The sequence below is a fragment of the Stegodyphus dumicola genome, chromosome X1, assembly GCF_044657685.1.
Source record: "Stegodyphus dumicola isolate Sdum_Otavi_A_Nest chromosome X1, ASM4465768v1".
NCBI lineage: Eukaryota > Metazoa > Arthropoda > Arachnida > Araneae > Eresidae > Stegodyphus > Stegodyphus dumicola.
In genome coordinates, this window is record NC_140780.1 from 137,578,728 (window position 1) to 137,604,220 (window position 25,493).

Genomic DNA, 25,493 nt, shown 5'->3' on the forward strand with positions numbered 1-25,493 from the left:
AGGTAGCATGTTTTCATCTTCTTCCTAACCGAGCTACGGTGAACAAATGTATCACAGGAGGACATCGCAATGATCTACTAGCAAGCAATACTTGAATGTAAAGCTGTCTTCTCACTGAGGAACAAGCATGCGCTTTCAAAATGATTAGCAGTGCGGCAAGATTCAGTTGCTGTTTTTCTGCTCCTCGTAAGAGCCAGAAAGATGTCATCAAAAGGGGGCTGGAACCGATAAATGATCTGGATTTACTCTTTTGAAATTGTAGAGGCTCTATGGATTCCATTCCGTAGACCACTGATGATAGTGTGACTAATATTTAAATTCTTAGCTTTGTAGCGTTGCGCGCCTCCAACTTGCATGCAACCAAGAGGTGACTGTGAAAACTGGATAAAAGACAGAGTCTTGTTAAGGGTTTAAGTCCGTTTTTATTCAACGTAATAAATTACAAGTGCGTGCTCTTGACGCTCACAAACTACGCCGACCCGGCGGTAAAATAAAAATAAGAAACTAAAAAGAGATACTAACAAGTAACTAACTACGAGGCTCTCTAAACGTAACTAACCTCACCGCGTTTTACAATACCGTTGATACTTCAGCAAACTCTGAATATCACGTTGAAAGATTAACAATTGGCCGAGGCAAGCACACAGGCCGAAACGCGTGGTTCTTCAATTTCTGACTAACTACCTCCGCGCTCGTGAAGTACGAAAAGCCACTTCGAACTCGTTTCCTTTCTATTTAACTCAGAATACTTCCGCTGATAATATGAATCCTTGCGCGTTCTACTAAAATTTACATACTCTGGCATTGGCAGTTCCAGGGGAAAGTAAGGCTTGACAGGAAAGATAGTTTAAACTTAAAATAAAAGTTAGTTAAAATAAATATAAACCCTACAGCTTGATGATGCATTGCAGAATCCTAACAAGAACAATATCGAAAATAGATGACATTGAAATTTAAACATTTGTTTGAGAAACCTAATACGTCTGCTAACTACAAGTTTTGAAAAAGCAAGAAAAACTTGTTTCGTCTCAGTGGCAAAAATGTATTACTCCCGATGGATTACATTTTACTCCGTAGGCATCTTAGACACTTTACACTCAGTTATGTTTCCAGATTATCAATAACTGAAATATTACTGAATTTAAAGTCTGCCTGTTTACGAGACTTCTCAAATACATGTGTACAGTTACACACCCATGAGTATTTTGGACAAATGGAATGATATTTTAACCTGTATAAAACGAATATGCTTTCATACAAGAGCATGATATTCATTCTGTTCTTAATGATGATACAAGAAAATGTGTAAGTTCTTAATAAAATATTTCAGTACATCATTTTATATTTTTGAAGTTATAAATGAGAGAAATGTCTCTTTTCTTTCCTCTTTTAATATCAACAAATAGCATTTCATTGGTATCTGGAGAGTAAGAAACAAAGTATTAATAACTAGATATATTTCCGAAGGGATAATACAATGCATGCTACTAAAGAAAGCATTAAATTATAACAGGAAATATATATTTGCATAGAGTCGTTTAATCTTTTTGAAAAACAGTTTTGCTTTCCTTTTCCAACTTGTGGACGCTAAGCCTTTGATATCAGATTTCTCAATAAACTACATTCAGTGGCGAAAGCTGTTTCAAGCACAATTTTTACGCTTTTTAGACATTTCTATTAAACCTTTTTCGAATTCCAAATGCAATATTAAATATAACAAAACAATAGCAATAAAATGAAGATAAAACTTGTACATACGGCATGGGTAACAAGGAATATAATTGAGACTGAAATGATAGTCCTGAAGGTAAGAAGCAAAACTTTTCATTCGCTCCGTACCTATGACACTGGCGCGTGGTAGACACGGGCTGTGTTTAATACGACTAAAATTGCGAAACGCGTTAACATCTACAAGCATTTTCTTTTCTAAACGATGCTTCAATCCTTAAATCATTGACTCATCATTATCGAAATTAAATCATTATTGAAAACTCAGTTCTGTTCAATAAATGCTTCATGAGCTGTCTCAAATAACCTATTCAACTGTTTTTTCTTGCAGACGGGACAAATTAATTTGCAAGAAAGGAGAGGATTGGTACTCTCTAAACTTTTAAATGCCTTGAAATCAAAAAGGGTCTACTCTCTCTTCATCGACAGATGAGTTTTTGATCTTATAAGAAAGACATTATTTCTAGAGGGTGATTTATGAAGCTTAGGTTTGGTTTGGTTTATAGAGATTATGGCAAATGCTATTTGCCTACGGAGAGAGATGCCCTAGGGAAGGACTTTTTAACGGAACTGGCTCATATACACGTTACACAAGGAGAAAACCCAAGAAACTGCTCATGCAACCAGACCGTTCACCTGGAATATAACCCCGGTCGGAACTACCGGTGTATTTAATGCTGTTGAAAGGAACTTTTGCTAAAATTTTCTTTTGCAAAAGGCCTCACCAGCGTTACCGCTCTACAAGGTTCGTAGAACACTGGTAGTTCAGTCCGAGGTTCGAATATCACAAGCGGGATAGCTGCATGGGCTGGCTTCCTTTTAACTGCATTAAACAGTTATTCCATAGATCATCGCCTACCAACGGCCAAGCAGTAAAGTCACTGAACAGTTGCAATTCCGAGCTGGGTTCAATTCCAGGCGAACGGACCGCGTGCATGGGCACTTTCGTGGTTTTCCCCATGCGTAACGTGTGTACGAGCCAGTTTCCCTTAGAATATATTCCACGAAGGTATCTTTCCCTTTAGGCAGATAGCCCTTGAGTGTTTTTGCATAATCAAATAAGCAAACAAACAAACATTTTGTAAAAATGAATTACTCCTTTTAAAAAAAATATATGTTAACTACTAAAATCCTTTGCATCGAAACTGCGTTATACGTTAGACATTACAAGCTCAGGATAGACTTTAATGTTTCTTCAAACCAAAATTCAAAATTAGAGCAAACAGGACGACTTTATGAGCCGAAAATCATTTACTAGTATGCTTAGTGGCGTGATTTGAAATTAATTTTTATACTTGATTACCAAATATAGAGTAGATTTTCCCATTTTAGCTACTCTGAGATTGACTTTAAATTTCGTATCGGAGAGTTTTCATATACATCCTAAAAAAACACTACGTGAACTGAAATTAATGAAAGCGAACAGAAACACCGCAGAATTCTTCACTTTCTTAACGAGAATAAAAGCCCGTACAATAACTTCTCCCTTCGTTATCGCACCTGCTGCTTACACTGGAAAGGCGGGGCATAATGGCAGCGCAGTTCTTTTTTGTGTATCTAAAAGAATAACAAATAAACGGAATAATCTCCCTCATCCAAGACTACGAATAATTGTACTATCGTGTGTTATCCCACGGGAAATTTGTCTTTTATTTCAGAAATAAAGTTTCTTACCCGAGCAAAGGAAAGAAATCAAGGTTTAGATGAGTCGCCATTTTGTTTTTATCTTCAGACTGCAAAGTTTTCAGTTGTTTTTTCCCCTTGCTGGATGGAGAAGGGTGTTTTATTATCTTAATTCTTTTGCATTTATTTAGGCAAAAAGGTAAAAGTTTTCGAAAACGAAATTTGCCTTTTTTACAAATAAGCATTTTTAACAGATTTATAGAATTTTAATTTTTACATCATTAGATCTTTGACACATGGTTCATTCTTTTTCTCTCGAACTAAAACTACAGAATCCACTAAAATATCGTATTCGTTATGGTGAAGGTCTAGAATATATCTTTCGAACTACCAGCGGCCGAGCGGTAAAGTCGCTAAACACTGGTAATTCGGTTCGGGGTTCGAATCCCGGCAAACAAGGTGGCTGTATGGGCGTTTCCTTCGTTTTCCCCACATCCCTCGTGTATACGAGTCAGTTTCTCTCAGAATGTCCTCCCCTAAGAAACCTTCCCTTAGACAGATAGTTGTTGTGTGCTTTGCCTTAATTAAATAAACCAAACCAATCTAGAGAACTCTGTAAGAGAAAAATCACTCTTATTAGTTGTAAACTTAAAAAAACACGATATTGTACTTGGAGCGAGACCTATCGCCCTGAAGAGATCCTCGGACTTTCATGTAACTACTAGCATTTCATGCCTTTAGCTGCTTGGTCACTAATTGGCCTCCTTAATATGCAATTAGCGAAGAAGGATGAGTAAATGCAGTTAGTTTTAAGAATCTCAACACAGTATCGCAAAATCTGTCTTATTAAATGATATTATTAAGGATTTAGGAAAAGACGGGCTCAATTATATAATCATTCTTTTATGTTCGGGCAATAAGTGAGTTATAGTTTCTCGTCTTTACTCGACCATATCAGTACTTGCTTTTATTGCTTTTAATCAAACTGTGAAAATGTATTTTATAAAACTGATTGTGATACTGGGATACCAAATATGTATAAACATTCAGGCAAGTAAGTTTAAATAGGAAACTATATTATCCGATCGCTGTAAGAAATTACTGATATAGATATTATACTATATCATTTGATTTATAAAAAGCACTCTTACAAGGAAAAAATATCAAACTGAATAAATTGGACAACAACATAGCAAGCAAAAGACAAAACATGTTCCCATTCCTGTTCATTAACAACCGTGCATTGGAAGGACAACTATTTTACTGTCGATTTAAGGAGAACAAAAATGTTTTAGCATTCTATTAAATTAAAAGATCAAAAATACTTCTATATTAATTTCATGAAGTAATTTACGATGCGAATTGAATGAACCAACTTTTCTATTTGCGCTTTTGTAAAACATCATGAAAGACTAGTAGAATATTAGAAAACTTGAGCGACGTAATTACCTGTAACATATATTGCATTGCTGCAAAGTTGTGAAACTTTAATAATCGTGCTTTGCATGAAGTTCCACAGGGAGCGCAGTTAATTACTGTGTTTCGATTAACGTAAATTAGATTCTCCTACAGAAATTATATTAAATACACCCAGGTTTAAAAATACCTGCATGTTGCATTTGATTAGTATTAACTAGATAATTATTAATTTCTGAATTTTTGAAAGCTTTTGACTACTCCTAAAGAAAGTTTTCCATTTTTCAGTTTTTAAAAGTTCACCCATTTGAAGCCCAATGCATTTGCAACTCATTTGCAATGCTTACTAGCATTTTTCAGAGCTTATAAAAACTTCAATTAATATTCTTCTTGGTCGAATAGATAAGGTAAGCTATGGAAGCTTGAAAAATGGAAGACAAAGTTCTAAAAGTGGTAAAGAGAATTACAGTTCGTCTCAGTTTCTTATACCCGATTTTGATTAAGTATTCAAGTTCGTGCTCAGCACTTTGCAGTTTAACATTTTAAGCTTCAATGAAAGCTTTAAGGATATTTAACTTTTATACGGTTGAATCTGAGATGCAATTTAACATCTGCCTCTGTTAATTAAAAATAATTTTGAGAACTTCTTGCTATTTCTGAAATAGGTTAAATTTCTGACATATGTTTATTATAGTATTATCCATTAATGAAGATAATATGCTTCGCTTAATGAAAGCTTTTTAACTAAGGTCCATCAATAATCATTTTGATATCGCGCCTATATCTAGTCCTTAATTTTCAATTAAAATCACTCATCGTCACTCAAAATGTTATTTAATTTATTACTAAACAGTAGCTGCTGCTGAAAATAACTAACCACACTCATAATTTAGAACTCAACAATGATGCCGTACCAAAGTTTACCCATCATAAATTATGTACTTACAGTTTGAAATTTAAGAAACATTAAAATATCGTTTATTTTTTGCTATAACATTTGAGGATATCATTAAATGACTTTGCAAAAAGTTATAAAAAGATCAGAACAATGGCCTCTGGATATAAGGAATTAGCAAATTCCCCATGTTTTCTCCCGTGGTGTAAGCAAAGAAAGTCCATACAATACATATTCTTTGGTGTAAGTGATAGCACATTCAGCTAGCACTGGAAAACCTGTAGTTCGAGTCTCGGCGAGGCAACTGAATGTTCACGTTTTTCTTGCTTCGAAAACTCTAATGTCTTTATAAAAGGCGCAAATCTATAAAGTTTTGTATCCAGTACAAAAAGTCTAGTAATTTCTTTTTCTTTCTGCTGTAAAATTAAATTTTAAAATCTTCTGTTAGAACTCTTAAATTTCTGAAGCTTATGCGTCTTCTAAACGATCCAAAGTTATGAAAACAGCAAAAGACTGCGGATAATAAATACAAAAAAAAAAAAAAAAAATAAGACTTTAAAAGTTTTCCGCGTTTCGGATTCTTTCGATCAAATGAATAACAGTTAGCGATAGAAATTACTGTATAACTTAGCTGTCTTTTCACTAACATACGCAAGTTACCGTAATCTAATTTTATTTTTGTTAATTAAATGTCATTGCCTAAAGAATCGAAATAAGAATTTTTTCTCTTTTAATTTATTTCAAGTGCAAAATTTTCTTACAGATGGCTTGACAATTTAAAAACAGTGAGTAAACTATTATTAAGGAAACTAAAATTTTTAATATTTTTTTGTTACTATCCCTGACTTAACAAAGAGGTTTGGAACCTTATTTTGATTTGTGTATTGCAGCTTAATGCATTTTGTTCCCTAAAAAGAAACAAGCAAGAAAAAAACAGTTCTCCGGAATATTTGATAATTTACTTCAATAATTTAATCCTTACTCCTAAAATACTTTTTTAAAGGGCTGTAATTTTTTTTTTTTTTTTCGCATTTAATCCAAGTTAAAGCTCTTTGTTGCTTCGCTAAAGTTCTCTCCCTTTCATCCGCCAAAGAAAGGTTTTATTAGTCCAAAGGCGCTTTGTCCCTGAAGGACAATTGTAATCGTTTTGCGATTTTGCGTTGAAAACTTTAAAGGGCTGTATCACTTTTCAAATCGCTGCCACCAAATACTATCGTCATGTATTATATTTGAAGAAATTAAATAATGAAGAATCTGCATAAATATATGTATGTTTCTCGCATTGTGATAAAACCTTGAGCCATCCAGTTTTGAATGACGTAATGCTACTGCAAATATGGGCATCTGAAAGCCCAAATTTGAAACTTGGAATTTGTTTTATTATCGACTTCATATTTTGTAAAAGCCCACCAGCGGCCGAGCGGTAAAGTCGCTGAACACTGTTAGTTCGGGCCGAAGTTCGAATCCCGCAAACGGGCTGGCTGCATGGTTGTTTTCGTGGTTTTCCTCATGTGTAACGTGTATATGAGCCAGTTTTCCTTAAAGAGGGGCTCACCAGCGACCAAGCGGTAATGTCGCTGAACACTGGTAGTTCGGTCCGAGGTTCGAATCCCGCGAACGGGCTGGTTGCATGGTTGTTTTCATGGTTTTCCTCATGTGTAACGTGTATACGAGCCTGTTTTCCTTAAAAAGTCCTCCACAAAGGCACCCCTTCCTTAAGGCAGATAGCCCTCGAGTGCTTTGCCGTAATCTAATAAACCAAAACCAAACCAAAACCTTAGAATGTCCTCCACGAAGGCATCCCTTCCCTTAGGCATAGAGCCCTCATGTGCTTTGACATAATTAAATACACCATACCATATTTTGTAGAACGAATTTTTGATTAACTAACTAACGATTTTAAAGCGAGCAATGGCAACACTCTTCGGAGGAAAAACCTTTTATCTCCAACGCACGGAACTGTGTATCGGAAATTCATATGCTCATTTTAAAATTATTTTGCGACATTGCTTTTTTGAACTGAATTTTATGGCTTAAGTGCGAAGAACATGATATTTAATAAATAAAGTTTAGAAAAACGCCCCTTTGGACGTAATTTTATAAAGTCTGAAACTTTTTCGATTTTATTTTTTTTTTATTTTTTATTGTTGTTTCTGATTTAGCAGTTATAATAGAGAATGCTCACCGCCGTTCATTAAACGAATCTCATAAAGAAGAAAATATATGTATGAATTTATAAAAGCTATCTGTTATATGTAGAAGGATTTAATTGTTGAAGTGGATGAGACAAATAACATAAATAATAAAAAGGAATTTTTATTCACTGTTCAAACAACGACTAACTTTTCAGGCAATTTGATTTGAAAAACATAACTTGCACCATTTTGAATTATGCATCAGGTTTTTTTTATGAAATTTAGTCAAAGGCTATGGACATTTTACTTCGCTTCCATAGCTTCAAAATCCCTTATGGCTAAGTTAAAAGTCGAAGTTTACTAATGTTACTGCGCAACCTAACGAAAATTGTTCTTATTAAATTTTATTTAGGAAGAAAATATCAAAATTTCTAGTCAATCCAAAATACAAGAGCACTTGTATAAAAGATACAAACGAGAACAGATGTATATAAGGAATTAGCAAATTCCCCAAGTCTTCTCTTGTGGTGTAAGCAAAGAAAGTCCATACAATACATATTCTTTGGTGTAAGTGATAGCACATTCAGCTAGCACTGGAAAACCTGTAGTTCGAGTCTCGGCGAGGCAACTGAATGTTCACGTTTTTCTTGCTTCGAAAACCCTAATGTCTTTATAAAAGGTGCAAATCTATAAAGTTTTGTATTCAGTGCAAAATGTCCAGTAATTTCTTCTTTCTGCTGTAAAATTAAATTTTAAAATCTTTGTAATGTTTGTATGCCAAAAATTAAATAAAAGAACTTTATTACTTCTGTATTTAATTTTCGTTATTAAGAAAGAGGATTTTATTTACGAAGAGCATTTTAATACAAATCTATACTCTGAATCCTTTGCTGTACATTTTATATTAAACAAAAGTATTGTTTAATAGAAAATCTTTATATTTTCTAATATTTTGAAAATTCAGTAATATGGATAGAGCAAAAATATATATAATTTATCTGATAGACTTTATATAGCAAAATTTTTCTCACCTTGAGGATTTGTTTTTCTGCCTATATGCCCTCTTTTTGAAAACTTTTGAAAACTACGGATTCGTCAGTTACACATAAGAAACATATAGATTATTTTCTGACAAAATGGATTTAGAATTAGAATAAAAAAGGTTTACTGAAATTATCTGTTAAATGCAAGTATGTTTACTTAGCTACAGAAAATTAAATAATCGACTTATATATAAAACACTTTATTGTGAAAATTGCTTTTGTTGAAATTTAGTAAGTAAAATGAACTATGCTGCAGTCTTTATCAAAACAACATACATTTCAAGTTGAATTGTAGGATCTAGTTTTTTGGCTATCATATAATATAACTATATCTACTTAAGTTCAGTTCTGTACCTTGAGAATTCCCGCACAGGTGTGAAAATGCACACAACTAGGGGGAAAATGTAAAAGACCATTTAATTTATCACAGACTGTTTAACAGATGGCAAGGTCTTACATGCTTAAAAACAACACCGACCCTTGCGGTTAGAACTTATAAGATAATATAGCACTAAATATAAAGGTAAGGAGTAGTGCGAGACTACATAATTCTATTTAAATTAGCAGGTTGACTCAGAAAACCTACACCGGCAGGATAGTAACTTGATGACAAGAACGCGTAGCCGCTTCTGAAATTCACATCTGGTAGAAACCAACAAACGTGCGCTCACAGTAGCGAAATCACGCTCTGTCTAACCTTTTTGCTCCGGCAGTTTAAATACTTTTGTTCACTCTACTTAATTTACATCCTGGCGAGAAATCGCGAAAGGAAATAAGAGAATTTGGGTAAGGCTCACAAAGTAAAATAACTATTAGTAAAAAGAAGCAGAACTCTAGAGGATGATCATGTTAATTATCAAATTAACACGTCAAAAAGCTCTACTCAGGCATACCTTTGGTTTTGATACCATGCGGTCTTTTTTGTGTTCATGAAGAACGTTTAGAGGCCATTTTCCATTAAAATTAGAAATTATAAGATTAATATGAATTTAGGAAATATTTTTACATTAAGTTTATAAACAAGAGAAAAGTTATGTAATAAAAAGAAATGATATAATACACCAATAGCTTCTCTATTTCTGATATTTTAAAGTTTATGCGAAATGAAAATTAGTTTTTATTTTCTTCTTATATGTCACTGAACTCTCGAAACCATCTGCGAACACCAAAAAATTTCATGTTTGTCAATGTTTAGAAGGCTGTGTAATCAATGTTTAGAAAGCCTGGAACAATTTGTACCTCTCAGAACATTTGAAAACACGATGTCGAACACAAGTGCAAAACATTTATTAACATTTATTATTGCTGTAAAAACTTCGAAATACAATGAACGTTGAACAAATTACTAATGAAATTCACTTTTTTTAAATGCAGATTATTGCTATGGAGATTTATTTATACGATTTATTTATAAGCTGTTTAGAGACAGAAAACAAAATTGTGCCTTGATCAATTAAATAACTCTAAAAAAGAGAGTTTTTCATGTCATTGTACATTCTGAATCCTTTTCTATACAATTTATGATAAGGCGAATATTACTGACTTATATTTTTCAATATTTTACAAATTTAATTAGATGTATAGAGCACAAAACTATATAATTTACTTATAGGTCTCGATATTATAAAAATTTTCTCATTTTAAAGATTTGGCTTTGAGCTTCTGGGAGTATATAATGTGTGTCTTTTATGCTAATATGATATGAATTTTACCAACTTACTCGTTTTACTTTTCATCTTTCTGATTTACATTTAAAAATGACCGAATACACTATTGGTAGAAGGATTGCATTTGAACATGAATATTTATTTTTTGATTTATTTAAAAATACGTTATCATATGTTTATAAGGTATTTCTCCCGCCCTCGTAGCCTGCCTTCGTGGTATGGTGGTATGCACTTTGGGCGCATATGCCAGAGGTCCGTGGTTCGATTCCCGGCGAAGGCTTTGCTCATTTTTCAATCTCTCCTTCCAAAAATACCTAACGTCTCTACATGTTAATAAATCTTGATGGAAAAGAAGAATAAGAAAAGAAGTATATTAAATTAAGATTAAATATTTTTCTTCAACAGAGGCAGCTCCTCGAACAGAAACAAAAACAGAAACGCCAGATCCCTGGAATGGTCCATGCTTCAGATTCCAGACCTCAGACAGCAAGAGCCTGGCGCGGTGGAAATGAAGAATCGAAGCCTCTGATGACAGGCTACAGTGTCAACAAAAATAATGAAGGTGTAGTGCTGTGTAAGTATAGCCCCTTTTTTATCATATTCCAAAAATCACATTAAAGCAGACATGTCTCTCTCTTTTCATTAATTAAGGTCAGATAATTTTATATCTTACTTAACTTCCAATTTTATTACCAATCAGGTTACGACGGGCCACTACAGTATACAATGTCTCCTAATAACCCGGATGCAATGCCTGCTATTCAAGTCACATCACAAATCATTCAGTCCAATGCCCCAGAAACAGAGGAATTATCTCCAAATCCAGAAGGTAAGATAATTAATTTTAATTTAATATTTTTATAAGAAGTAGAACTCAAAATGAGACACTAAAGTGAGGTTAAACAGTTTCTTTTCATAAACAAATCAATTCTAATAAAACAGGCGTTTGTTGGGCTAGTGTTTGGGGATCCATCTGTCCAAGAAGAATCATGATGAAACTAAACTACGGAATTTTTCGCAATTCTTGATGCTTTAATATCATAGTCACATTATAGGTTTTTAGAATGAGTTTGCGAAAGAGAATGTAACGAGGGATTTACAAAATGAAAAGTGATTATCATAAATTTCTTTACTTGATATCAAAAGTGGGAGTTGAAAACCATCCACGAGGTAAGTTCAGTAATAACTTTTTACAAAGTGTTTATGCGCTGAGAAATTGGAGATATTAATGGCCTCATAAAGAAGAGGGCCTGGACGAAGATTAAAACCTATAATCTCCTCTTCGCTACCAGATATTCTTATAATCCGAATCATCTACAGCCAATAACTAGCTGTTGTATACCCTAATACTTGATATCTCGAAATAGTGACATTTCTTAAAACAATAGACCGCATTGTCTAAGAGAATTGTATTTACATATACCTCATCTGTTCTGATTTGGTAAATAAATATTACGTTAGGACTTAAAAATTGTTTTATTGTCAAATACACCCACAGCTTTTGAAAATAGAATAGGTGTTTGCATGGCAGTGGTGTATAAGCAAAACGATATTTTTAGACATTGTCTATCTACGTGTAAGGATTAAGAAAATTCTACGTGATATAGTTATCTCAAATCTGTGTTGTTTTTGCATATACATAGATAGAGTAATGTGTGTGTGCCCGCGTGTAAGATATAACAAAATAACGATGGCTGCGCTAAGAAACGATTTTTGACCTCAAATTCTAAATTTGGTGTTCTGCCCCCTAAGTTCATCTGTTCTCCCAAATTCGAGATCTTTCCACGTTACATAAAATCCTAAAATTAATCGATAGCAGTTTAGCTGTAATTATGAACCTACTTATTATGAATACTCTTCGCAAACAACTACGTCATTCCTTTTCGTAACTTTTACCCTGCTAACATTCACGCTGCTTTGCTTTCCTGTCTAAGATGCTTACGTGGTACTTTTAAAACCGGTGTACATAAAAATTATCGTAAATAAATGTAATTGGATAAGTTCATTGTCTACAAAAATGATCTGATGTGAATTATAATGGAATAAAATTATGTTTTGAAACGACCACATTTGGAGGTTTTTAGTTTAGGCATTCATCTGTCTAATTACTCAGACTGCAAGCTACAGCGCATCAAAATATCCATCCCCAGCCATGACGACTGCAAGCTGCTAAAAGTATCAGAGTCGTCTAAGCACTTAAAATATCACACACACACACACACACACACACACACACACATATATATATATATATAAAATTATTAATTTTTAATTTCGACTATTCCCTAGTAAATGAAGAGCAGAATCAATTGCAAAATGAATATTATAAAAAATTAGTTTTAAATTATGATAGAATTCATAATAAAACTCATAAAAATGATAGAATTCATAATAATTAAATTAATAAATTTCAAATACTCGAAGAACCCCCTCCCCCGGTCTATAGCAAATCAGAAGGCTTCTTTCTTAAAAGTTTCTCGCCATTCAAAATGTATTCATATCAAATGAAGAAAACGACACTCTCTCTCTCTCAATATATTTTATTGCAACTCCAAGCGTCCTTTCCATATTGTGTCAAGGCCCATCCACACGAGGACGCTCCCAACGTAGTTGACGTAACTTTTTTGACGCCGGCGTAAATTCGTAGGACGCAGAAGACGTAAAACTGAGTACGCTCCTGTTCAGCTTTTTCGCCCGTGACGCGCGCGTATAGCCAATAGCCGACCGAGTTCTTATCACGTGTCATAATCAGAAAACCTTCTTGCTTACCCGTTTCAATATGGCGTCAGAGCCACACAGAGATGAGTTTTTGCTTAGAAATATAACTGTATACAGCAATAAAATAATCAGCATTGTTCACGCCCTCTTCAGATTTCTCAAACCGTACATATTAGTATACATTTAAAATTCTCATTAAAGGGGAAAACTGTATACTTATAAAGCAATGATCCGACCAGTATATCCATATGCTTCACCTATTTATAACACCGTAAGTAATAGGAACCTAAATAAATTACAGTTTCTACGAAATCAAAGTTTCTGCCTTACAAAATTCTCCTTAATTATTACAAATATTGGCTATATTATGTGTAATAAAAAGCTCTATAAATATCCCAATATTAAATACACCAAAAACTAACTTCAGCAATATAATAACTTCTAAAATAAAGCAGTTGACTGTGAAAGAGTATTCAATAAAATACAATTACGAAATTGTGGAGGAAAGTTACAACTTGTGTCGTACAGCAATCATTTATTGAAGTTTAATTAAATTACCTTTGCAGCGACTTCTACTTGTTACATTATTTTTCACAGGCACTACTATTACAGATAGCTGAGTGGTCAGCACACTGCTTTGGTGGCGGAGGAATGGAAAGGTGGCAAGTTCGAGCCTCAACCGTAGACGATATAATTCAGTTAGCTTTTCTCATTTTGAAACGTGTTTCTTATATTTAATCATGAATCATTATATTCTTATTTTACCTATTATTACTGTTTTTAATTTAATTTAAAAATGTGCAGTGCAAATAGAAATCCTTATGTAAAAATATAGCTGCATCTCTTTATCATATATCATCTATAAATTCTCTCTTTATTTTTACTTTATTGCATATTTTATCATGCACATAATTTCTCATAAACTGTCCAAAGTTTGAACCTCATTCTAAATTCAAAAATAAATAAAAAGAAAAACAAAAGACCAAGGGAGAGCGAGTTAAAAAAAATGAAGTTGGTTTTATTATATGGTGGATGGTGTATATAAAGAGAATTAAGTAATTTAATTCTCTTTATGTACTGTATTCCAAACCAATTTTATAAATCCTAATTTTCATACGATATAGAATCTGCAAGTCTGTCAAACTGGTCGATACTCATCCTGAAGGAATTAAAAAACAAGTAATATACCCCCCCCCAAAAAAAAAAAATAAGTCAGTTCCTACTTAGGTCCACAAAGAAAAGTTTAAAAATACAAAAATAAATAAATAAATAAATAAATAAAATACAAACATAATTTTTTTGAATTAAAAATTAAAAAAAAATTAATATGTGAAAAAGCTGTATTAACATCAAGTGTCATTCACTGCAAGTTTAAAAAATTGTATTGGAACTTGAGTGGATGAATAAAAAGCATTTTATGTACTGAAAATTTGACAAGATATAGGGAGAGTGTGAGCTAATAGTAGGAATTTAATATTTCCGGATATTCCTTTCGCAAACGAGGCAGTAAAAAAAAAAAAAAAAAAAAAAAATCTAAAATCTCTTTGAACAGGTCGCTCTAAGTAAATCTTTATAACCCATTCTTGCCATTTTTTGCGGTTTTGCCTCTGCTTAATAATTGCACATAATAGTAAAGTTTCAGCTATAAAAAAAAATCATCTGATTCGGACAACTTGCTGCAAACATACAGAAGAACAGCGAAGTAATAAGATACAGCTCTGTTGACGCTATATTACAGCGTCACGTGATTTTTGCGCAAAATAATTCTATTGGTTAAACGCACTCTTCGAAAGCGTACTCGTTTGGACGCTTTTACGCTGGTAACGTAAAAGCGCGTTCGTCAGCTACGTTTCGAGTGTACTCGTGTGGACGGGCCTTCAAACGAAACTTCTTATGAAAATGGGATACTAATACGCAGTTAAAGAGTATAAACAGTAAGTAAAAATTAAAGCTACATTTTCTGGCCCGTGTGAAATATAAATGTGGTATACGACAATTTAAAATGTATAAATATCTACCGTTTTGTTTACACGAATTATTGTCGAGTTTTTAAATGAATTTTCTTTTATTTTTAACCAGTCATCAGTTTCAAAATTTTTGGAAACTTTATTGTTTTGGGCATTATATTAGCCTGTGTCTATTTTAAGGGGAATTTCTTCGAGTATTTGAAATTTACTAATTTAAATTTTGAAATGTTTATTTTTCTTCGTTTTACTGCATTTTGGGAATTTCATTCAAATATACGAATGAGAAGATCATTCTTTAATTGTTGACGATTTAATGGAAAATAGTAATTTCCCTTAAATTTTAGTCTTCTGCTTCCATAGGGTCAATAGTAACTAATTTTCATTCATATGTGTTTCTTATTAGTTTGAGTTTTTATTATGAATTACATTACAATTTAAAGCTTCTACTATACATTTTTCATTATTTAAACTCAATTTTCTAAAGAAATAAATTTTTATAATATTCATTTTGCAACAGTTTTTGATCTTCATTTCCTAGGGTATAGTCGAAATTAAGAATTAATAACTAAATTTAAATTTCTAATCTTGCCAGCGGTAGCACTAGATATTTCCTGTTAAAAGTCCATTTATGCTTTTATGCTTATTTACTAAATATATAAATTTATAGGTTTTTAATTATGAAAGATTTGGATTGTACATGAGATTTAGAAATATATGTAATTCTGTAACTTTCTGTTTAAATAAATTATTTGAAATTAAAATTTTATGGAGGTAATCAATAATGCCCTTTCAATAAATAAAAGAATTTAGTATTCATATCAGTTTTAGTAGCAAATGATTATTTTCTCATTAATATTCTGATTCTCAAATGTTTTCCATATAATTTCCATATTTTTCAGACTAGAAGGTTGGATGTTTAGGATTCATTTTTGTGCAGTACTGAATGTAAAATATGACAACACACATCATTCTACAGCCTAAAACAAAATAAATAATAGATCTAAATTTGGCTATTTTTTCAGATATTATGTAAGGTGTTACAAAAACGAAATTTACTATTTATGCTGTTCTCCAGAAGTTAAGGAACAAATACTTATTCGTTTTATTTTGCAAAAGTACATAATAAGGAAGTCAAAGTTTGCAGAAGAGATGAATGATAATAGGAATAAACAGTACACGAAATCGAAAAGTATCACCTTTTGCTTAGGAAACATTGGTAACTATCTTGTTACTTCGAATTTAAACTGCAGCAGAATGAATGAAATATATGAAAACTGAAAAAAGTATAAAAAGAATAGCCACTCTCGAGTTTAAGTGATTTAATTTTTTTAAATTGGATTTTAAAATCGGAAAATTGGAAAAAAATGGCAAAAAGAAGATTGCTTTCGTAATAGGTGTTTAAAAATAAGAAAAATTTTATATTCTTTAATGGTACTACTAATGTAGATAAAGTAAGCTACATAATTTGTTGAGAAATACGATTCTAAAATAGTATTTGTTTTGTATTTAAGCCTCATGCTAAGTTTCTGTCTTTAAAAAAAAAAAAAAAAAAAAAAAAAAAAAAAAAAAAAAAAAAAAAAAAATCTGCAGTTTAAATTCGAAGTAATACAATAGATCTAACGCAGGAATGTGTAAAGATCTTTTTCATGTATGCAGAGTAACTTCGGAAAAGCATCTGCAATTGTAGAAAATATTTGTGCGAAATATTATAAATAATGCCCCAGAGAAATCCTTTTACAAACTCTCTAAGATGGCGAGTAATAACCTAGATCAAAACAATCCGTCTCAGGGTAAAGCGGCTACATGTCAGTTGTAACAAAGAATTTGTAAGGCATTTTATTTGTCCCTTACAAATTCTTTGGTCTTAGTGTCATAGGCCGTACATTGGCAGCAACTCATTTTGAGGACCGCCTTTTGAATCTTTCGTCTGGAAGACAGCGAAGCAAGATAATGTCTCAACTTGTTACTGATAACTTTATATCTATTCAGAAGATGATTGCAAGAAGACAAGCTGCTTATACTATGCTCATTCCTCTGCAGAGGAAACAAAAAGAAAAATGAGATAAGCAAAAGAACACGTCATAGAGTAGAGAATGATGGCGCTCAGTACTTTTCAGAAACAGCTGAAGCTGCTTTCTTCAGAGTCACTCACACTGCATTCTTGCGCTCAGCTTCTTGCAAAAATATCTCTGTCAGAACTATTGATACCAATATAGCTTTGCAGAAAAATAAAAGATGAAATTCACATTACTCAACCTGAAAGGTTCACAAAAGCTAGTGATGAAATAAATTTTGCAAACTGAAGAAGACATTAGTAAATGAACTAAACAAGCATCTAAAGCTTTGAATATGAAAACAGGTAAAATACTTTTAAACCTATCCTTTAAGCAAAGTAAAGCAAATTTTTACTTTTTTCCCCAAACAAATAACGAAAATTCACATATATAATCCTGTATGTAGATCAGGGCTTCTTAAACGTTCTTCAGGCCTGACCCCTTTTTATCACTGAGATTTTTTCGTAACCTAGGACCCCATAATATTTACGAAAATTTTGTGGGACCCCATAAGCATTGCGCAAATCCGACAGACGAGTGAGTGAAACCGTTAATGTTTTCACTTGTACTGTAAGAAATATTCTACTGCAGATTTAGGTCATTAACTTTAATTTCTAATTTTAAGACATAGAACAATGTGAAAATTTTAAATAAGTAACAGACGAAATGGCAGCGTCTCGTGCAAAGCAAGTAAAATGAACGTTTATATTATGAAAAGAATGCGTCGAAACATTTTCGTTTTTTCTTTGTCTGTCTCAGCTTTTTCAGATACATTGTGTAAAAATATTTTGTAACTGTAAAATTATTATAATAAGTTAAAGAAATATCAAAACTGCTAAAAATTTTGAAGACTTCCTCTGCAGGTCCCGCGACCCCCATGGGGGTTGCAATCCACAATTTAAGAAACTCCGATGTAGATAATATAATTAAGGAGAAAAGAATAAGATACAATGAAAGCAACCAAACTTCTGAAAGAGAAGCTAGAAATCTAAGACCTAGGAGATGTCACATACTATTTTGCCATAAATAATTGGAAAATCTAAAAATGGAAACTTTATCATAAGTCAAACTGATGAAATCGAAGAAATAGTTCAAAGATGGTAAGCAGGCAACATAAATAAGCTGCTGCAAATTAGAACATGAAAGATAGTCTGCTAAAAGATAATACGATGTATAAGCAGACAGTACAGGAATTACTTTATATCGTCGTAGTCACTCAACCGGATATAGTATGTGCCGTTAATCTACTGAATAGGGGAAAAAAATCCCCGAATAACAAATTGGAATTCTGTAACGAAAGTCAGATGCGTCTTATAATAAATTTAATTCACTACATTTATAAATATACATGTAGTTGATAATTTTTAGCCCAAAGGGCTATTAATTTCGTATTCGCATTTTAATTTGAAAACTTTAAACGTCCGATTCACTTTTCAAATTTTTGCCACCAAATATTATCGCACTGAGGTATATTTAAATAAATTAAATAATGAAGAATCTGCATAAATATATGTATTTTTCTCGCATTATGATAAAACAACGGTACCTAGAGCTATCAAATTTTTACTAACGTAATCATCCACCCAATAAGGGCATTTGGAAGCCCTAATTTGGGATTTGGAATTTGCTGTATTATCTATTTCATATTTTGTAAAGCATTTATGAGCTTTTGATCAACAAACTCAACGATTTCAAAGCGAGCAATGGCAACATTATACGAAAAAAAATTATCTCCAGCGGGCGAGAGTGTGTAACGAAAATACTTAAGATATGCTAATTTTTAAATTATTTTGCGATATTGCTATTGAATTGAATTTAATGCTTTAAGTGCGAAGAACATGATATTTAATATATAAAGGTAAAACACAAAACGTTAAGAAAACGCCCGTTTGGGCGTATTGTAAAATCTGAAGACTTTTAGATTTTTTTTATAAATATTTGCTTAATTATTTCAGTTATCAAAAATGTTTTTAAGTTTTTAATGCTTTAGTAATCGTTTCAGCGCAGTGCAATTATGAATGCTTTAGTATATGCATATAACTTTCAAGCATTAAACGTTTTGTGTGTTACCGCTTTATATTAAATATCATGTTCTTCGTATTTAAAACATAAAATTAAGTTCAGCAACAGTATCGCAAAATAATTTTAAAATGAGCTTATCTTTAGAATTTCTGATACAGTCTCGCGCGCTAGCGATAAAAATGTTTTTTTTTTTTTTTTTTTTTTTTTTTTTTTGTAACAGTTTTGTATTTCCTCGCTTTGAGATCGTTGAGTTTCTTAATAAAAAATTCTTTAATATCTGACAAAATGTGAAACAGATAATAAAATAAATACCGTATTCCAAATTAATGCTTCCAGATGCTTATATTCGCTTGAGGATGATTTTATTCAAAATTTGATATCTTAAAGTACCGTTGTTTTATCACAATGCGAGAAACATACATACATTTATGTAGATACTTCATTATTTAATTTCTTAAAATATAATACAGGGGTGTAATATTTGGTGGCAAGAGTTCAAAAAGTGAATCAATGCAGAAAGTGAATCGACGCATAATGCCAAAACGAAATTAATAGCCTTTCTTGGCTAACGCTCTTTGGGCTAAAACTCTTGAAATAACTAATGAATTTTTTTATTATTTTGAAGATGTTTATCATGAAGTTTACTTAATTATTTTTTGTAAACCTCGTGAAAAATCAATCAAGTTTGTACGTAAATACCTTTAAGTTTCATCTGTTATTTATTTCTTATAAGTCGCACAAGAGTGGTACATTTTACAACAAAAACACACTGAAAACATGAATGGTTAATTTTTCGTATTAAAATATACGTTATCAATAGATTCAAAATATTTATAAAAAAATTGCCAAAGAATTCTCATTTGCCGATGTTTCTTCAAAGCTTTCTTAACCTGATATTTTGCATCCTTTGTAAAATGTCTGAGGATATTTATGACTTTTCTGGAGAGATTCCTTTTTTGCACTTCGATTCCTCTCCACATCATTTCTTCTGCTTTAATGTTCTTTTTATGTGAACGAAGGGGTCCTTTATTTTAAGGTTTTGGAATTTATCTCTTATATGATTTTCTTATCTCTGCTGCCGTCAATATATTCAGTGGGTGCAGTATCACTTGCTTAAAACGGAGTTGAGGTAATTTTGAAAGATTCAAATAACTTAACTCCATTTATTTGTGTAAAAAGGTAAATAATTTAAAACACAAATCTCACAGCGGTTCCACACAAGAAGAAATTATAGCGTTATTGTTCGTATCTTCTTATTTTATACCATATTAAAGAGCAGTTTGCAGAACAAATGATTGAGCTCTCGCCTTCCCTTAAGCATACATATTTTTATTTATCAGTTTTCATTTTAAGCATCTGCTTCAAAACTTCGTAGACTATTATTAAAATTTTATATCCGTTTCGAGTACAGTTAACAATATTTTTGTCCTGCCAACTGACAGAGACAATTGCTTGGAAATATATCTTTCTTATATATACTCTATTGTATTTATCCGCATGTAGGACGACTTTAAATATAAGACTATCTCCTGCTTTATCAATGACTGCTGAAAGATTTAAGTTTGGGGATGTTTAGTTTCACGAAATCACATGATGGAATGTTGCTTTAATATCGATAGTTCTAGAATATAAATTTTAAAATAATTTTAGTAATTAGGGTATTTTTGAAAAATAGCATCCTCTTGAATTGGTACGTATTCTGACAATGGTACTTACTCACACATTACACTAACGTGGTTATTGTATTTGCAATAAAAGTTTCTGTCGCTGCTAAGACTCAATGCTGGAAGAAAATTCCTTTGTATTTTACACGAAGGACGACTTTCTGAGGTAGCAGTCACTTTTGAGGGATTATTTTTAAGTGCTTCACAACTTGAAAACATACAAAGGTTTAGTACATTTTTTAATAAGGCCATTTTTAGATTAAGATATTGAGGAAAACCGTCATATTATATTTGGATAAATACGATATATTTTCTACGTCAAACTCTGTCTAACAGACTGAAATTTCATCCTAAAGTATGCTTCGTGATGCAGTAGTGTGACTTTCTAAATGCTTTATTTTATTTAAAAGCCTTAAACTGAGTCTACTTGCATTCAAATTTACAACTGACAGTCATTCCTTATGTTCGAATAAAATTACGTTCCTTTTTAATGATGTTAAGGAAGTCCCAAGTTCGTAACTTGGTCCTTCGCTCTCTCTCCTTTTTTTACGTTTTGAGAGGTTTGTCTCTAGAAGAAATAAAAGCGAAATAAATCGTGAATTGCTCGAGCCTACAGACTTGAGGGTAACACTAAGTGAATAAAACTGATGGTCAAAGGAAAACTATAGATCTCAGAAAGGTACACGAAATATTTGAAAATACATCAGTAGGGAAATATTACAATTAGCGTATGAACATGAGCTCTAAACTTATATATAATTCCTTTTTTACATAAAGTCACATTTTGCATAAAATTCTGAAAACGTCATCAACTCTTCCAGTACGCTATTAAAACCCGTCTGAAAGGTGCACGATATAAAATAGTTTACCAGTATGGAAATTTTACATTCTTTAAAACCTACAAGTACATAAAAATGAGCCAGAAATTTCCTGCACAATTGAGAAGACTAATACTCAACCATAAGAAAACTATGTCAAAGGATTGCGACATACTTTTATTTATTTCTTTCTTGCGATAAAACAGGAGTTCGTTTCTTAGTCGATGTGGATGCGTCTAGTGGTTTAAAGAAATGGCCTCTTTCCATTTCAAGAAGGGCATCCTCATGAATAATGTAAAGAAACATAGCTGCTTCATTTTAGAGACGGTGGAGGAAGAGCATTACTGAAGTGTCATAAATTTATTAGGCTATATTTCAAAGAAAGAAAGAGTAAATTTTAGGGATATATAACTTACAGATTTCGCATGATGTTCTTGTAAAAACAATTCTGTATTCTCTCAAGTAAAAACAATATTTTCGATTGGATTTCCTTTACAAAACCAGTTGGTAGATGAATTTCATTCTCGTCGAAGTGATCATACAATATTTTATTTTGATTTATAACATCATAAATAATTGTTGCTTGATTACTTTTGCTCACTATAAAAGAAATCCCCCCCTATCATGGTGACAGCTGTATTATCTCAGTATGTTAAAGTTAGTAAACTCTTCATACGTATGAGAAAAATTTCAGAATGTAAGTCAGATTCACAGTTTCAGCTTATTCATTTATAAGGGATATTTTATTATAAAAGCAAGTTGATCAGGGGGAGAAAATTTTCATTTCCTAAGTGACATTTCGAGTGGGGAAAATGCGCACATGTACAAGGAAGGCTCCGTTCCCTGATAAATGTCTTAACGTTTTGAAGGTTTCAGTACGGAAGGCTTACTCTCGTGAGAATGGTTATATGGAATGACAGAGATAATTTAAAAAACATATTTTTCAATCTTTGAATAATATTAACAATTGTTAAAAATTTAAGTCAGATATTTATTTTCCATTACAGATGTAGAAATTGAAATTAGAAATGCTATATGCTATATATCATATTTCCTTCTCTTGCCGTGAAAGGAAAAAAATTATTTGTATGATTAACGTAAACTTCTAAAATATTAAAATTTGATGCTATTAGAATTCACAATCTTTAATAAGTTCCATAGAAAATGGATATCAGATGTAAGTAGATATAAATGCTTCTATTGACATTAAAAGCTCTTAACTGAGGAAAAATCACATAAAAAAAAAAAAAAAAAAAAAAAAAGCAATGCATGTATTAAAAGATTTTTTATTTAATTTTTATAAGAAATTATCAATTATACATGTTTTTATAGGTATAATATATATTACTATTCATAACGTAAACAAAGATTTATGCCCCATTTTTTTAATTTTTATAAGAAATTATCAATTATACATGTTTCATAGGTATAATATATATTACTATTCATAACGTAAACAAAGATTTACGCCCCATTTTTTTCTTTACACAAATAGTAAATGACAGTGTTTAATAACTTAAATCATTTCATATAAGCAAATTTATTTTAATAATTTATAGAAATTAAACTGCTTGTAGAATTAAAAATATTAATCTCACCCATATAAAGTTTAGATATGTCACAATACAAAATACATGGAAAAAACAACATCTAAATTAAAATTCGATAGTTATGCAAATTAACGCAACTAACGCAACTTAACTAAGAACTGAAAATAAAAATTTCAGATTTCAACTAAAATCTTAATTTGTAAAATTTTAATTTTCAGCTAAAATCTAAAAATAGGTTGCAAAAATAGTAAATTATTTCTAGCTTTCTAAAACATGAGATAACTGTTTTTACCATTGCCAAATTAACCGATTGCAGTTTCGCTGTACTTGTGCACCTACTTAGTATAAATACTCTTCGCAAGCATCTAAGTCATGCCTTTTTCCTGACTTCTGCCATGCAAACAACTCTACGCCGCTTATGCTTTCCTGTCTAGGATGCTTACATCGTACTTTTAAAACCAGTGTGCATAAAAATTGTTGTATTCAACTGTGATTGAAAAGTAATTTGCCTGTCAAAGAAATGATTCGATATGTATAAAAATAAAGATAAGCTTCAGTTTTGTTAGCTTTGTCTATATGCCTTTGCACTCAGCCATGTCTACAGCTAGAAGTTAAAAGTACCGGATTCCTCCTACGCATTAAAATATTACACACACACACACACACATATATATAATATATATATACGAATACATAGCCATTCCATTGGCCAATTTACAGAAAATGTCTGCTGATCTTGTCCTCCAATCGACATGTGATTGCGTCTAATTGGTGGATATTTCGAAACAGTATAATGTAATTTTCATTCGCTAAAACATTTTGGAAAACTCTGTTGTGATTTTCAATTATTTTTCTTTGATTTACAGATGTACTATCTACAGCGCCATCTCTCTGAATATTTTTAACTAAACCCAAGAACTCAGGAATAAACAATTTATTCCCTGTCACATTATTTGCTGCAAGAATTGTTGTTTTTTAAACTTAACCGTTTTCCTGTTATAAATTTTTCATTATTATTCCCTGTCAATTATGTCTGCCTTCATTTATTATTAAATGTCTGCCTTCATTTATTTATTCCCTGTCACATTATTTGCTGCAAGAATTGTTGTTTTTTAAACTTAACCGTTTTCCTGTTATAAATTTTTGGAAAACGTTAGTCTATTTTAGGGCGTCCGGTATATAATCAATGATATTTTCATTGTGTGTCATGGATGTTATGCTTATACAAAATTTTACACACCTGCTGAGGTGTTAATATGAGCATCTCTTTCATCCTTTTGGAGCTCTAGCTTGAATACGGCAATCGTGAGCACCAGAGGAATGAGAGACCAATACAACGGCCGCCGAAACCATCCAAACGTCTGAAGTCTAAGAGATAAAGATTTTGTTTTATTTAGTTCATTATGGAAAGACACACGAGGGCTATCTGCCTAAGAGAAGGGATGTTTAATTGGAGGGCTTTCTAACAGAAACTCGCTCGTACCAATGTTACTCAAGGGGAAACCCAAGATAACGCTCATCTGACCAGCCTATTCGCTGGGATTCGAACCCACGTCCAGCGCCCAGTGTTCTGGGACTTTACGGCTGGGACACCCTGTGACATAAAGAGCAAGCCTTGAAACATATGTATGAAATCACCTCAAAGCTATGATAGCGTGTTAGTCATTCGATCAGTATGAAGAGGTGATAATACTTCCTAGCATATGTAAGCGTAATGCCACACAGGATTCTAGACGGTATGCCCAGAGTTTTATATTCGTTCCACATCCAGCTGGTCCAGCCATTTCCACACAGTTCATCGCCTTAAGACACACCCTCGTTTGGGTAGAGTTCCTGACATTAATCTATATTAATCCCTACGATTTCGTTCTTCATCCCTGATCAGGCCTTTCATTCCCAATGCATATCCCTTGGTAGATAACACAGAATCATTCGAATACTCAAAAGTCTAGGAAAAGTCCAACTAAATCGAGGATGTTATTAGCTATCTGTGTCATAATACTAAGTACTTGCCAGCATGGTATAAATAAGTCTTCTTAATGCTTCTGGTGATATAAAATTCCTTCGGTAAATGTTGTGGGATTATAACACTCTATGTCGCAGTCTAAGTGTAATGAAAGAGATATTTGTAGTAGACACTCGTATGCCCAGCAATTTGGATCAGAATTTCTAGCTCTCTTCAACATTTCTTGG

At 32.2% G+C, this 25,493-nt stretch overlaps 1 protein-coding gene and 1 long non-coding RNA gene across 5 annotated transcripts in view; one reads left to right on the forward strand and one right to left on the reverse strand.

Moving 5' to 3' along the window:
- The window catches only part of ktub (Tub domain-containing protein ktub), a 243,816-nt gene that overhangs the window by 179,884 nt on the left and 38,439 nt on the right, over positions 1-25,493 (forward strand). For all 3 annotated transcript variants that reach the window (XM_035369949.2, XM_035369950.2, XM_035369951.2), the window contains 2 exons: positions 10,913-11,081; positions 11,208-11,336. In XM_035369949.2, the coding sequence (XP_035225840.1) occupies positions 10,913-11,081; positions 11,208-11,336 (298 nt within the window). The remainder of the gene's footprint in view (positions 1-10,912; positions 11,082-11,207; positions 11,337-25,493) is intronic.
- The window catches only part of LOC118198307 (uncharacterized), a 153,739-nt gene that overhangs the window by 93,851 nt on the left and 34,395 nt on the right, over positions 1-25,493 (reverse strand). Inside the window, exon 3 of one of the 2 annotated variants that reach the window (XR_015038725.1) lies at positions 8,021-8,534. The exons of the other annotated variant lie outside the window; for it this stretch is intronic. This is a non-coding gene — a long non-coding RNA (uncharacterized LOC118198307). Of the gene's footprint in view, positions 1-8,020; positions 8,535-25,493 lie in introns of those variants that run through there. 2 annotated transcript variants of the gene reach the window in all.